The sequence below is a fragment of the Python bivittatus genome, unplaced genomic scaffold (genome assembly GCF_059951505.1).
Source record: "Python bivittatus isolate LINGU-HERP-01145 unplaced genomic scaffold, Pbiv_v1 ctg000480_np1212, whole genome shotgun sequence".
NCBI lineage: Eukaryota > Metazoa > Chordata > Lepidosauria > Squamata > Pythonidae > Python > Python bivittatus.
In genome coordinates, this window is record NW_028277075.1 from 106168438 (window position 1) to 106183292 (window position 14855).

At 40.5% G+C, this 14855-nt stretch overlaps 1 protein-coding gene across 2 annotated transcripts in view; it reads right to left on the reverse strand.

Moving 5' to 3' along the window:
- Positions 1-14855, reverse strand: part of ABCB11 (ATP binding cassette subfamily B member 11) — a 64139-nt gene that overhangs the window by 41340 nt on the left and 7944 nt on the right. For both annotated transcript variants that reach the window (XM_025174620.2, XM_025174618.2), the window contains exons 4-6: positions 14799-14852; positions 12899-12947; positions 11559-11800 (exon numbers count right to left, since the gene is read on the reverse strand). In XM_025174620.2, the coding sequence (XP_025030388.1) occupies positions 11559-11800; positions 12899-12947; positions 14799-14852 (345 nt within the window). The remainder of the gene's footprint in view (positions 1-11558; positions 11801-12898; positions 12948-14798; positions 14853-14855) is intronic.

Here is a 14855-nt window from a genome sequence, read left to right on the forward strand (position 1 = left end):
CTAGCTGCACCATTTCCATGACTGTTCTCTTGCTCAGTGATCAGGCATGGATCCAGAGAAGACAGAATGATTCATAGCATGAACGTAGAATAAAAACATAAAATGACATTAGTAGACAGATAGTCTGACAAAATGGATCCATACATTATCTGTTTCTGTAACTCAGTACCAGCACTGAAGGATGACTTATTCCACAAGAGCAAAGCAGGAAAGATGATCAGGATAAAAAATGCTCTAATTTCAAACAGCTATATTGGAAAGGATGCTCTTTAATGCCCAATACCCATAAACGTGCATTACCTATATGCATTAACATATGCCACTGATTGGATTGTAAGAGTAGACACTTTCCTAAGGCTACAGAAAATTCATATACTCTTGAATTTCAGATCTTCGTAGAATGGTGATAGTAGGAGTGACTCTGCTTTAAGCGGTTACAGTTTTAGGAATTAGAACAACAGTTCCAATAAATTCAAGGCCAGCATTTGCATATACTCAATAAGGCTGATTGCTTGTATGCACTTTATACTGTGCCCTTTCCTCTGCCTGCCTGCATCACAAATGCTTACACCTATGGGCATCAAGGAGAGAAGATGCTTCAGAGTAAGCACTGTGACATGACAACTTGCAACTCAATATACAGTCACCTAATATACCTAATTCCTAATGCAAGTAAATTTCATTTTAATAGACTTATGCATGAATCTGTTGTGATTAGATTCACATTAAAAAATTGTGAAAAAATTTGTGAAAGGTATGACTCTGCTCCAAGCTGTGATTCAAGGCCTATCAACCTGCTTCAAGATTCCATTCAGAAAACAGCCCATTGACAGTAACTGTCACACCACCTACAGCTATTTCACACCACCTACAGCTATTTCAATTTTTGTCAGGATAAGATGAACACATGGGCCATAAAGATACTGAACAGCTGAGCCAAAGCATTAGCAATATCATTTCTTTTGTACCCTGGCCTAACATTATCCATTATTACACAACTAACTTGTTTTAGTTGTTCTACAAATGTGCAGATCTTACATTACTGTTGGCTGCAGACCTGAAATTGCAGCGGTGCAGCAGGCATAACCTGCCAGACTCAACATCAACCACATCAGAAAAAGTAAAACAAGCTCACAGTTAAGTCTTACAGAAATCCAAACATTTTTAAGAAGCCAATCAGTGTATACTAACCTATTATCTACTATCTTCCAAACCACATAAACCCTAGCCTTTTTTAAACTACAATTCCAAAACAAAAAGCAATTTATTCTTTCTTCCCACCATCCTTTCTTGATACTTTCTCTACCACTCTTTCAGGCTACAGGGACACAAACATCTTCCACATATTCAAACAGTGGGATATTTAAGCATGAGGGAGGGAAGAGGAGCGATTCTCCTCTCCAAAATCCACTTTGATTCCTTCCGGCTCTTCTTTCAGACAACACAGGCTTTGGCATCTTCTCAGCAACATCTACAGGTAGTGCAATAGGCTGCTCATTTGCATATGCACATAGGAGGGAGGGCTTAATATTGGTTCCCCAAACCTCCAGGCCATTAAAGCCTCTATTGCTACATCAAACATTTGAGACTGGCCAAATATTTCCCACTGAATATGTTATTCTCAGAGGAAATACAGATAGTTGTTGTTTAGTGACCACAATTGGGACCAGCAACTCGGCTGTTAAATGAAGCAGTTACTAAGGGAAACCGCAACCATGCTTATGGTCTTACTTCAGCTTACTCTAGTCCTAACACGACCCATTTCCTCCAAATCTTAAAAGTAACAGGACAAAATTGGCTTGAAATACACAGCCTATCGTTCCCGGATAGAGTTAAAAAAATATATCAACTTTCTCCCAGTCAGGACTTCCAGCAGAAACACCAAGAACATTTAATTATGTCTATAAAAGCATTGCAGTTCAGCTTTTTATGCAGAAGAGAATGCATTACTCATACATTGTAAGAACTATGTTTCACTGGGAACTCAAGAAAACAAACTATCCTATGAAAACCATAAAACTAAGATTGAAAATTATACAATGCGCTTCACAAGCAAAAACAAGTATACTAATTCCTCAACCTTTCCGTTTAATAACTAAAACTCTTAAAGGTGCTCCGTGATTATGAAGTTATCTCACTTTGATACTTTCCCAGCCATCCTTTAAGCTACAGGGAGCCAACCAATGGTCTTAGTATTTCTACAAGAGGTGCCTATGAAATAAAAACAAGAGGAAAAGATGTGTAGGTTCTCCCAAAGCTCCATCTTGGGCCTTGGCCTGCCTTTCTTTCTGGCAACAGGGGCCCAAGCGTCTTCCCAGCAACCTCTCCTGGAGATGCAGGAGGCTGTTCATTTGCATACATGGGAAAGATATGGTTCTCTCAAAGCCCCCTCTTGATGGGACCTGCCTTGCGCAAATCAGCCATGACACATTTCAATGTGAAGACATGAAATTTGAAGGAGGAGACATGTATTCAGTCCTGAGATTTGAGGGCAAAATGATTTCATTTGGGGTGGTTCCAGATTTTAGTTTCAGAAAATGATCTGTAGAAAGCATCTAAATGTTTGTGGCTGCTTCATTTTTTAGCAGCATGACAATGTTAGCTGTGGCTCTTATTCCCAGAAGGAGAACAAGCATTTCTGACCTGCTCTACTATTAAAACCATTGATCTCATTTTCTCAAGGAGTTAAAACAAATTTGAGGGGTCTAATCTAATAAGTACTGATCACCCCTTTTCCTCAGAAGGAATAAAGCTGTTCTTGTTACTTACAAAAGAAATAAAACTAAGCTGATACAACCTCATCTGTTCCCCCGAACAGCAAATCACATCTACCAGATTTAGGCCACCAACTACTAACAATAAAAAACAATTTGACAGCACAGTATAAATCTCTCTCTATATACATATATTCTAAATCTTATTAACCTATTGTTAGCTACCAGTTAATTCAGCATTCACTTCTAAAGCAGAAATAAGAAATTCAAATTTAACTCTCAACCCTTCAACAACACTTCTAACTCACATTGATTCAACTTATTCTTTATGTCTCTTGAAAAAACTATAAACTTAAGCATAAGGGGAAAAAATCTCTAGGTTATTTATTTTTGGCTCCACTCTGTTACTTTCTCTGACATCCTTATAGGCTACAGTGAGTGCAGCATTTTCCCTTCCACCCCTGGAACAGGTTGCTCATTTGCATATGGAAGAGGAATTGGTTAAGATTTTTCTCCACATTTGTCCACTGGCTACTGGGGGAAAATTCAAAGTAACCGAAGTTGCTTTGTTTTTTGGCAGAACGGGCTGAAAATAGCAGGCATCAAAGCCTCTTTAACAGACATCAACCCTGGCAGGTTTCAGCTAGATACCTTCAATGGTTTTAACACAATCGTTTTTGGGAAACATCTCCCAAAGAGAAGAGAAACAAACAGCCTCCCCATTGCCTAGCTATGGAGAAGCTGGCTGAGCCCTCCAAAAGAGGGACAACTCCAATTCAAAAATGCAACTTTTCCAAAACTGTTTTCAGTAAGAAGGTCTTTTGTGTTGCTTTGGTGGGACACCGCAGGACAATCCTGAGATCCCTTTCTGGGGTCATCTGCTTTGCAGTCTCTCTGGGGCACCAAGAGGGTTGGTGTAGTGGGTTGGCAAGCCTGCTCCCTCCATCACAGGCTTTGGTGGACTGCCAGGCTGAGCAGCTTCTAAGCGGGACTCCAAAGAACAGCCATGGATGTGCCTCGTGGGGTGCTGGAGTTTTGCTGGGCCTCATCAGTGGGTCTTTCAGGGGTGCCAGGATGGTCTGCCTAGCTGGCAATGCGGTACGTTAGGTGGCTGGCAGAGAAAGCAGAACAGCTGGCCCAGAGAGATACAATGCCAGAGGAACAGACTGGGCAGCCACTCGCCCACCAGTAAGAGACTTCAGTTCAACCTGCCTCATCCCACAGGGCTTAAAAATGAAGCGTGGCCCAAGAGGGGACACAGCACTGCCAGCCAGCTGATCCACGCGGTGCTGCGCTGTCAGCCCCACCCCTTTGATATGTGCATCATGGCAAAAGCAGGAGGCACCTGGGGATGTCCATGGGAAAAGGCAAAACAGGTCAAGATGGCTGCAGCAACCGTGCAGTCAACCCCCCACCCCTTTTGTACATGCGTCAGGGTCATGCTCACGTACGAAGGGTCAGGGCTTCGGTCACAACTGCCATCTGGACTTTTTTGAGATCTCCCCGCCCTGATGTGGCTAGATGCTGTTAGCAATGTTCTATTTCCGTGATTTACAGGATGCCCTCTGAGAGGGTTTTCTCCCTCTGTAACCAGAGCTGGGCAGCCTGGCACCAATGCCAACCTCTCAGTTAAAAAAGTGTGCTAGGGTGGTGTCCATTTTGGCAGAGAGCTAACATGGAGCAATAATACCCCTGGATCAGAGTTCAAAGACTGTGCCAACTTGGGGCATAAAGCAAAAGGTGTATTTGGTTCAGAGTTGAAACTGTGCCAATATGGAGCAGGATCTGGCAGGTGTTAACTAATCTAGAAAAAGGGCCTTTGGCTTAGAACCGAACACCTGGCTCAGACAAGAGCAGAGCTGGGCAGGCAGCTGGCTGGCTGGCTGGCTGGCAGGGAGGGGAGGCTGGCATGGGGGGCCGGAGCCAATGACACCAGAAGGGGCTGGCAGGATGGCAGAGGAATTGTAACACAAGGGGCACCCAGCCTCCGCTTCTGCAGTCAGACCTAATGAGAGCTCTGCCCTATTACTTCCCAAAGGAGTAAAGCAAGCTTTGGAGGCCTGGCCTGAGTAAAATAAACATTTACACCCTGAGTAAAATAAACATTTACACCCTGAGTATAATAAGAATTGACTGCCTGACCTAATGTGTTTTGGTCAAAAAGGAACAAAACAACTTGTGTGGGGCATGCCTAGCTATTTAGTCAGAGTTTGCTGTTCCAAGAACAGTTTAAACAATTGTTGCTACTCTTAGACCCTCCTCCACCTAATAGTAAGGTCAGCATCTTCCAGAGTTCTTTAAGAACAGACTAATCATTTATACAACCAAAAGAAAGAAAGAAAAAATTGCCCATCTATCTCTTTTGATAGTCTCCAGGGAGTGGCCATTGCAGTTACTTCTACAAGAGCTGAATCTGGCGAATCATGCAAATACAGATAGCAACAGCTCGATATTTTTCCACCAAAGCCCCATCTTGGTACTTTCCCACCCCTCTTTTTTGGGGCAACAGGCAATTCTACAGAAGCTAGAAGTGGCTGGTCGTTTGCATAGAGAGGAAAGGTTACATTCTTCTGCCCAAACCCCATCTTGACTAGGCCAATGCAAATCAAACTAGATTCAACTCAAACTGAAGAGGAAATGTTTCCATCTGCATATGTAATTCAAGAGTCAACCAAATTGGTTTGAGTGGCTTTGAAAAGAAAATAGGGAAATTCTTTCCAACCCCTTAACAGGAGCTCCTCTCTAGGTCACATGACCAGAAGGAACAGGGAGGGGCTTAGAATGGAGATGATGGCAACATTCCAAGCCACTGCTCCAAGGCTTCTCCCACGGGGATTTATTCCTCCACAATCCCCTGACTGGATCTGGCTCCAATCTTCCTTTTACTGGCTTCTCTCTATGGCAAATTGGGTCTGGTTCTGTTCTGGATAGCTATCTTGCTGACTTCTTTTAATAATTTCTTTCCAACTTTGTTAAGTTGGAAAGAATAAAACTATCAATATGCCTGTTGTTGCTTCAGGATCTGGGAGAATGGGATGAAAACATTAGTCACGGCCCTGATTTCCACAAGCAGGAAAACAAAAGGGTCTGTTCATACAATAGCCAAGTGCCCTTATTTCTATAAGGAGTATAACTAACTTGTGAGGCTTGGCCTAAGCAAGCCATAACCTCACAAACATAGCAAAACAAACTTGTATGGCCTTATGTAACACTCCCATTGACCTTTACTCCCAGAGCAACTTGTTAAGGCTTGCCTACTACAACTCATACTCCCTCATTCCAAATAAACTTACATAGCTTAGTACATTAGTCATGTCATATTAGCATACCAAACATTTAAAAGAAAGCAAAGAGCTTACAGCTGTTCCTTCAAAGAAAGAAACTTGAACTTAAACCAGCTTTGAAAAAGTTACAACTCAAAAAATGACATACTCAAAAACAGTTAACCATTGAGTCTCAAAGCTCACTCTTCATCCTTGTGTAGCTGCTTTTTCAGGCTACAGTGACTCAAGCAAGCTTCTCAAGTACCTGCACTAAAAGCAGAACAAGGTATGTATTTAAACATAAGGGAAGGAAGAGGAGAGATCCGCCTATCCCAAATCCACTTTGATTCTTCCCAGCTCTTCTTTCAGGTAACACAGGCTTTGACATTTTCTGGCAAATTCTACAAGTGGTGCAATAGGCTGTTCATTTGCATTTAGAGGCGGGAGAGGTTAACAGTTTGCCCCAACCCCCAGGCTCGTTAAAGCCTCTGCAAATCAGGTGAGAGTCCATTCCTGTTGACGATCCCAAATCCAAAGACAGCAGGTTTCTATTTGTGTTTGCGATTCAGGGGTAAGCCAGTCCCATGGGGGAGCATTAAAATGGCTTCAGCTGCTCGATTTTGGTGGATAAAGATAAAATGTAGGCATCATCACAGGAAGAGTGAGACAAACATGGGGGCCTGGTCTGAATAATGTTAGCCATTGGCCATTATTTCCACACTGAGAGCAGTAAATACTTGGGGCTTAGCTTGATAGTAGACACAGGCCTCTTTTTCCACACAGAAGCTGCTTTTTTTAACGCCTTCAAGTTAGTCTTGCCCTCCGGTGATGAAACAGTCAAGTACTTCCAGTTTTCTTGACAAGATTTTGGAAGTGATTTACAATTGCTTTCTTCCTAGGATTGAGAGAGAAGGACCCGCCTAAAGTCACCCAGCCACCCAAATTAGAAACATCTAATTTCACCTTTTGCTTTTTATATAGCAAACTGTATTCATTGTTCCATTTCTATACAAAATAACCCATGCTATTATTTGATACATACAGAAGCCTAAGGCAAGACTAAAACTTAAACTGGTGTCCTGGTTTCCAGTTTGGTGCTTCTAACTACCACAGCAAATTGACTCAACTAAATGGCATATTTCAAGCAAATATACATCATTCATTTATTTCTCACAAAAAATAAAGTACAGTACTAAGACTTAGTCTAATTTTACCAAGGTGTTTTACTCCCCAAAAATCCAAATGAAAGCTACAAACAACCTTAGTATAAACACCCATATATCAAAATAAATAGAAATGGAAAAGGCTTATCAATGCTCAAACTTCATATAAAACTTCACATAACCATCTAATTTCACCTTTTACTTTTTATATAGCAAACTAATCACTGTTCCATTTCTATAAAAAATAACCCATGCTATTATTTAATACATACAGAAAAAACCTTAACATAATCTTTTTAAAGTCCAACCTTGATACCTTCCCAACCACCCTTTCAGGCTATAGGGAGCCAAGCATTTTCCTTGTCCTGCCTACAAGAGGTGTGATGAAAAAGAAAAAGAAATGTCTTTAAAAGTTTCATCTTGATATTTTCCCAGACATTTTTCAGGCTACAGGAACCCAGCATCTTCCCAGCAACCTCTTCCTCCTGTGTATGCAAATGAGTATTTGCATGCATAGGGAGAGGTTAACAAAACCTCTTACTGATTAAGCCTCTGAGAATAAGTCTAGATTCAATTGCAATCAAAGGTCTGAACAGAACTTTCCACCTTTGTTTGCAATTCAGAGAGAATCCAATTCCAATTCAGGTTGTGCCAAGGATCAATTTGAGAAATAGTCCCTAGGCTAACATAGGGGAGCACTGGCCTTCCTGCAGCTGCTTCAGTCTCAGATTTGGGGAGAATGGGATGAAAATGTTAGCCACAACATCTGCCTTTACTCAGAAAGAACAAAACCAAAGTCTGGGGCCTGCTCTAATGTAATCTATGGGTTCTTTTTTCATGTGGAATGCACAAAAGAATTGGGGTCAAATCTCACATCAGCCAAGGCCCCTTATTTGCCAAAAGAAGAAAAAATATCTGCGGGAACTAATCTATCATAACAGTCTATTCTGTTATTTGCAGAAGGAATAAAACAAACTGCAGAGTTTGACATATTCCTGACAGAAGATATTAATCAAATATTAACAATTTACAAACATCTTCAAACCCTCATTTAAACAATCTCCATAAAAGTTGGAACAACCAGGCTACTTTAGAATAAAAAAAAATCAAAATATTTGACCCCATCTATCTATCTATCTATCTATCTATCTATCTATCTATCTATCTATCTATCTATCTATCTATCGGATTTCTCTCCCGCCCACCTCCCCTACAATAGTCACAAGCTTAGAAGAGATTTTAATACTCTCCTAAGTTTCCTTTTAGGCAGCAGTGACTTCCAACATTTTCTACCATCTTTATAGAAGGAAAAACAGACTAGTTATTTGTATAGAAACCAAAGAGAAATCAGTCTTTTTCTCTCAGAACGCCATCTTGACACTTTCTCAGCCATTATCTCAGGCAACAGTCAACCAGTGATTTTCCATCCTTCAACACTTGCAGAGAGAGAAAGAAGTAACCAATCTTCTCCCAAAGCCCCATACTGACTAGCTATGTGCAAATCAACTTGGTTCTGTTCAGACTGAAGATCTGAGATTAAAAAATGCTATGTCTTTGTGGAATCAAAACGCAGGACACAAATGCAAAATAATCAAGGCTTCATGGCAGTGTTTATTAGGCAGTACATACTGGAGAGGGACCCCACCAAAGGTAAGTGGGAGACACTCCCCCTAAAGGCAAAATGGATGCCCTGATATTTATACAGTTCTACAAGAAGGGGAAGGGAAAAGAACGCATACGTATACATATTCATATGATGATGCAGGCATACCTAAATGTGCAATACTTCTCAAGTTACTGTCTGTCCCTGTTCTTGTCTGCTGTCTACAAGGACAGAACAACTGCTATCTATAAGGAAAGCAATAGTGTCAGTGAGGAAGAAACAAATTGGTTCAAGGTGCCAACTGTCGGGAAGAAGGCATCCTCCCCATCCCTATGGGGATGTTTGTGATAGGGGGGTTACAGTCAGCCTAGTTCACACCAGCTTCAAGGATGCTGCACATTCCTTTGTGTTTCAGTTTTATTAAGGTGATCCCATTAATTCCATTCATCTGAGGCCTCTAAAAACTTGCTTCTTTTACCCAAAGACTCACCCAAAGTTATATTTTTCTCATTTTCCTCATTTCTTGATTTAAATTTGCAATAAAAGGTTCCAGGAGAAGCCTGTTCCATTTGCTTCAAGATTCAAGTTTTTTTTTTTAAAAAAAAAGCATCTGTAAGTTACGATTAGGAAACAGCCAAAAGCTTGCAGCTGCTTCAGTTTAGAGCAGAATGGAATGTAAACAGCAGGAATAATAAATTCTTTATTAGGATCTTAACTCTGCTTGGTTTAAGATGGATCTCTTCAAGGGTTTCATTGCAATACATTTCTCCTTCAGCTTTTTTAAGGCAGCAATAGCAGGGATGAGGAAAGGACAATACACCAGCCTTTACATTGTCTAGCTGTAATGGGCTGTGTGAGTATCCTTGAAAGACAGGAGGAAGAGACGCCACCTAGACAATGGTCTGATAAAGGAAATCTGAATCCAAAGCAGGAATGTAATTTGAGAAAGCATCTCAGAGTTTGACTGGCAAGACTGATGTCAGCCCCTCAAGTTAGTCTAGACCAAGACACCCAAATTACGAATACTACTACTTTTATTATAAGGTTACAGTAACAGAATCTTGCGAGTCTGAATGCACCTCTCCCCTCCCTGCCTTTCACGTTCCAGAGAACTAGGGAGGCTCAACTCAGATGCCTTCTCAAATTACATTCCTGCTTTGGACTCAGATTTCATTTATCAGACAGTTGTTTAGGCTGCAGCTCTTCCTCAAGGTTACTCACACAGCCCATTACACTAGCAAAGAGACTGTCGTGTGCTACATCAAGGCAGCAAGCATCCTGCCACAATTTAAAAATGACATTTTTTTTACACAGTTTTAAGATCTTGCTTTTCGTCTGGTTTTTCCAGGATGTCAAAGTTGGCTTGCCACTGAAGAATGATCACATTGTACAAATCTATCACGTCAGAGTTGTTGCTTGCTTCTAATACTCTCTATTGGTTGTTTAGCAGCAGCTGCTGAAGAGGCTAGCTCAATGGGGTACAATGACCGAGAAAGAAGCAGCAGGCCAAGGACTAAAAGGCTAGTTCAGAATAAGTAGAATCCATAACCTTATTATTGTTGAGTCTTAACAACAGTAAGACTTAAGATCAGTGCCTGCAGTTTTCAGCTTGCTATTCATTCAGTCATTATCCAAAGACTGAAATTGCCCCAATCAAAATCTGATCTAAGAGCAGGGGCATCCACAGGGGGTGGCTGAAAAACTCAGGATGGTGGGCACAATTGCACGGTTGAAACCCCGCCCCTTTTTTTTGCATTTGTGGCACACATATTAAAAAGGGGCGGGGTTTTGATGGCACAGTTGTAGACACCCTTCCAAAGAGTGTGTACTGGACTGATCAGCCTTGATCAGTCCAGTACACACTCATTATTCAGAGTGCCAACAGCTGAGTGGGCAGAACCAGCAGGACCAGTGTAACATCTGATCAGCACAAGTGAAAGCAAAGTGCAGGCTTGTGGCTGGCCATATTACAGAAGATGAATGAAACCCAGATTCTACTAGTCATATGGAGGATGACTTCCTCAGCTTCTCCACATATGGAACTGAAATCGCAACATGCATGGTGTCTATAACAACCACAGCAACATAGAAAAGCCATGAGATCTGCAAAGCCACCCTTTGGTTTGCCAATTACTTTGATGGGATGATTTAATTGCACTGCTGAATCAAATAACTCCTTTGAAGTTTTGCATAATGCAATCCACCTCACATTTAGACTGATTTTTGGCTCTTGGATGTTCTGCAATGTTCAGTTTGTGCACTGTGACTTCAGAATTTCAAGCCTAAAATTAATGACACTGAAGATTAATGCGCTAGATGTATTATTCTTGCTTCTACAAAACCACTGCAAGATAATAGAAATTGAAGGGGAGGGGAAAAGTGCCAGAACAAAGTTGATTGTCATCATCAAATGGTGAAAAAAAAGTGATTGCAAAATGCAACGTTTTGAAATATCCTGTTAAAACCGATAGTTCTTTTAAGTTTAACACCATTGTAGGTGCCGTAGATGAACACAAGCTGTTATCAACTCCTGAGCAAGCAGCAATTTCTCCCATCTCTGGAGAAGTGTCAACACTTGTTTGAAACCTAACTGAGGTAGAATGTGGTCAGACACTATCATTTTAAATACATTAATTTCTCTAATAACAAAGGTTGCAAATCCAGTACCCAGTTTAATGGAGTAATCATCCACAAAGAAAGGCTAATTGTTTGTTGATTTAGATGACCCATTGTATAAACTCTCAAACAAGCGTCCCTGATTGCAGCCAACACCATTTGATAAAATTAGAGAATTGAAAATACTTTGCTGACTTACCCACAACTTATTGATGCGTTACTGTCATTCTGGTGATGAGAGCTGTTGATCCAAACTATTGTGTTATTCATGCACACTTTGTTTGGGTCTTTCAGCTCTTGTTTTTCAATGTCATATTGAATAAATGTGTCCGTCATTATCCCGAAAACAACCAGCATGGCCGGCTGGGCTGTTCCATGAAGAATGGCACAGATGCTCCCCAAAAGCATCATCAGTATCTCAGATGAAGAAGCAAATCTAAACTGTAAGGAATAACAGGCAGGGTTTGCTTACCAGTGGTTTTCACATCATTTGCTTTTTACATCACTGGTCCATTATTTTTACTAACAACATAGCATTGCATCCTTTCAGGTGTAACATGTCCCTGTTCCTAACTTCAGCCTGCAGTGCAGGACCAACATAGGACCTTCTTGATTAAATCCCCCAACACGGATAATTAAAGATAGTCCTCATTTAGCAACTACAATTGGGACCTGCAACTTGGTCATTAAGCAAAGTGGTCGCTAAGTGAAACCACAACTGTGCTTATGATCTTCAGCTTATCTTTGCTTTACAGACCTGCAAAGGTCATAAATGCAACAATTGGTCACAATGTTACTTTTTTATCACTGTTGTAACTGTGAATGGTCACTAAATGAAACAGTCACTTAATGAGGACTACCTGTAGGACAAAAGGGCCTTTAGGAAAATGATGGAAGTTTTTAAATCTCTGGAGACATGTATAAAACATTAACAGCAGTATGAATTTGCCAAAAAGATTCCTTGCTGGGATTTAAAACAATGATGGAGACAAATAAGTTAAAGACTTGGAGTATTAGAAAGAATTTCTAATTTTGTGCAAGAATTAGGGGGTTTTTTTCCTCCTTAAATTACACTGCAGAAGCAAAGAAATTTGGGGAAGAAAAGAGAATTGAGGTTGTGTAGTGAAATCACTGAGACTTCACTTTTGATTCTGAAAGCTAATTTCCAGGCTGGACTTCTGGTTTCAGTCTGTAGATGCTGTGGTTTGAGTAAGTAAGTGAACAGCTGTTCCCATAAACCAGAGATCTTCCCCTCCCCCCCTTGATTTGATGCCGTGGTTCACAACTGATGGTACAGGACCACAGGTTAGACACACAGTAAGACTAAGCTTTAAAACTTAGCAGAATTTATAAATTCTGACAAGTTGCTTATACGTAAACATGAAAGTCTTTCTTGGAAAACTGGACTTTTGTTTCTATTTTGGTTGGACCAGGTTCTTGGACAGATTAACTGGTGGGGTTAGATAGAAAAGTTTGACAGCCTTGCTCTAAAGAAACATAGTGTATGTGAAAAATAATGAAAACTAGGAATGCTATTACCAGCTGAAAGAATCCAATTCGAATTTCATCTTTTTTCTTGCCTGGTATCCTTTAAAGAAAATAAGACACAGAGCATTATACATTTAGTTTTTCCCCTTCTAGCAGATTTGCCAGGACCCTTTTCAAACGCCCCAACACTGAAGACCTTTCTAACTAGCAGCTGTTTTGCCTCCCAGATCCAGCACATAAAATATTTCTAGGAGATGGAGAAGCTCTTTCCTATTTGGTTCATATCTTGTAGCCCTCAGAAGATCTCTTTATAAGCAGCACAATGTCATAAGTTTCATAAGGTTGGCAAGGAGGTGCTGTTTTTCTGTTGCAGCACTGATGCTGTGGAATGCCCTCCCTGTGGAGATCAGGCTAGTTCCCTCTCTGTTGGTTTTTTGGAAGTTTTAAACCCTGAGCTGTTCCAGAGAGCCTTTCCCTGAGTTGAGACTGACCTTGTTATCTTTACTTTTATGTACTGTTATATGTTTGTTGTATTATTGTTGTACTGTGGTCATTTTATATTGTATTTTCTCTTGTAAGCTGCCGAGAGTCATTTTGATTGCAGCAGCATAGAAATATGCTTCATAAATAAAGTGCCTAAGCATTGTTGTACAAATCCATGTCTCACAGGCCCCTGTATCTCATCAATTAATTGATGGATCAATCAAATATTTGCAGGTAACTAAGATATGAGAGTGCTATGGCCTTATTCTGATTTCCATAATTTATAGGAAGGAATACATTGGTGATGCATGTTAAAATCAAAGGGGAATATTGCTAATGGCTGTGTAGGCTGGCAATTATGGGAGCTGTAGTATGAGATCAGTGAAAAGCAACAGGTTGGGGAAATTGGTCTAATCTGAAGGGATTAGTTTGTATTTTCTGAAAAGGTAGAACCAGTAACTCACAATTGACATCACCAATTCATATCTTTGCACAAGAACTCCAAGTATATTTTATTTAGCTTCCTTATTTTTAGAACTTTTCACATATTACCCATCTATGGAAATCACTGCTGTCCCAAGTGATACTGTGCTTGTCTTACACTTGAGCAAATTTTGGAAGAGCTACAGAAGTACTAGAACTCTAGGAAGCATTAGTATAGCCTTGCTTTCCAAATTGTGGGGAATAATGGTCCCACGTTGTTCAAAACTAGACAGCCTCTAGTATGCTAAATCTGGACTCCAGGTGTTAAGAAACCTGAATACAGACTAGAAGTGGGTCAGAAGAAGGCAACAAAATGAGAATAGAGAAACAAGTCCCGGTAAGGCTCTGGGTTTGTTTCACCTGGGGAAAGAAGGCTGACGTGGGACATGATAGCACTCTGAGTTCTGGAGAACTATCTTATAGAAAAGGACACTGTCTGATTTTCTGCAGGGCTAGATTTTATGGGCTTAAGTTACAGGAGGACAGATTTCACACACTGAAAGAAACTTCTTGATGATAAGAGCAGTTCAGGAATTGAACAGTTATTCAGAGGAGAGTATCTCTTGCTTGCTTAATCAATTGCTCTGGCTTTCGCGCATCAAACCAATGGTTGGACTCAGTGACCTTATGAAGAGTCTTCCCATTATGATTTTGTAAGCCTTGTCATGCAGTAGATAAGGGAAATTACTGACGTACTGAATGGTTCCATAAGGACATGCAGGCAACTGTTTCCAGGGAAAGGAGGGAGATGAAGTCCAAAGAGCATGATTCAAAGGATAAGAGTATTTTTAGAACTGGTTGATATTGTAAGCAGAAGCCAACATCCTCAGGCATCTATATGAGGACTATTTAATTGTTTGCATTACCACATTAAAATGTTTTATTCTCTTTGCATTATTCCACCCTGCCTCTTCCCACCAAAAATCTTAATGGAATGAATGAAATCATCAGATGCGCTACTAGAAAAGAAGAAAGTTTATCTTACTTGTTTGCTTTTGCATTGTTCTTTGAAGAGACTTCATTTTTCACAGCAAAACTCCTG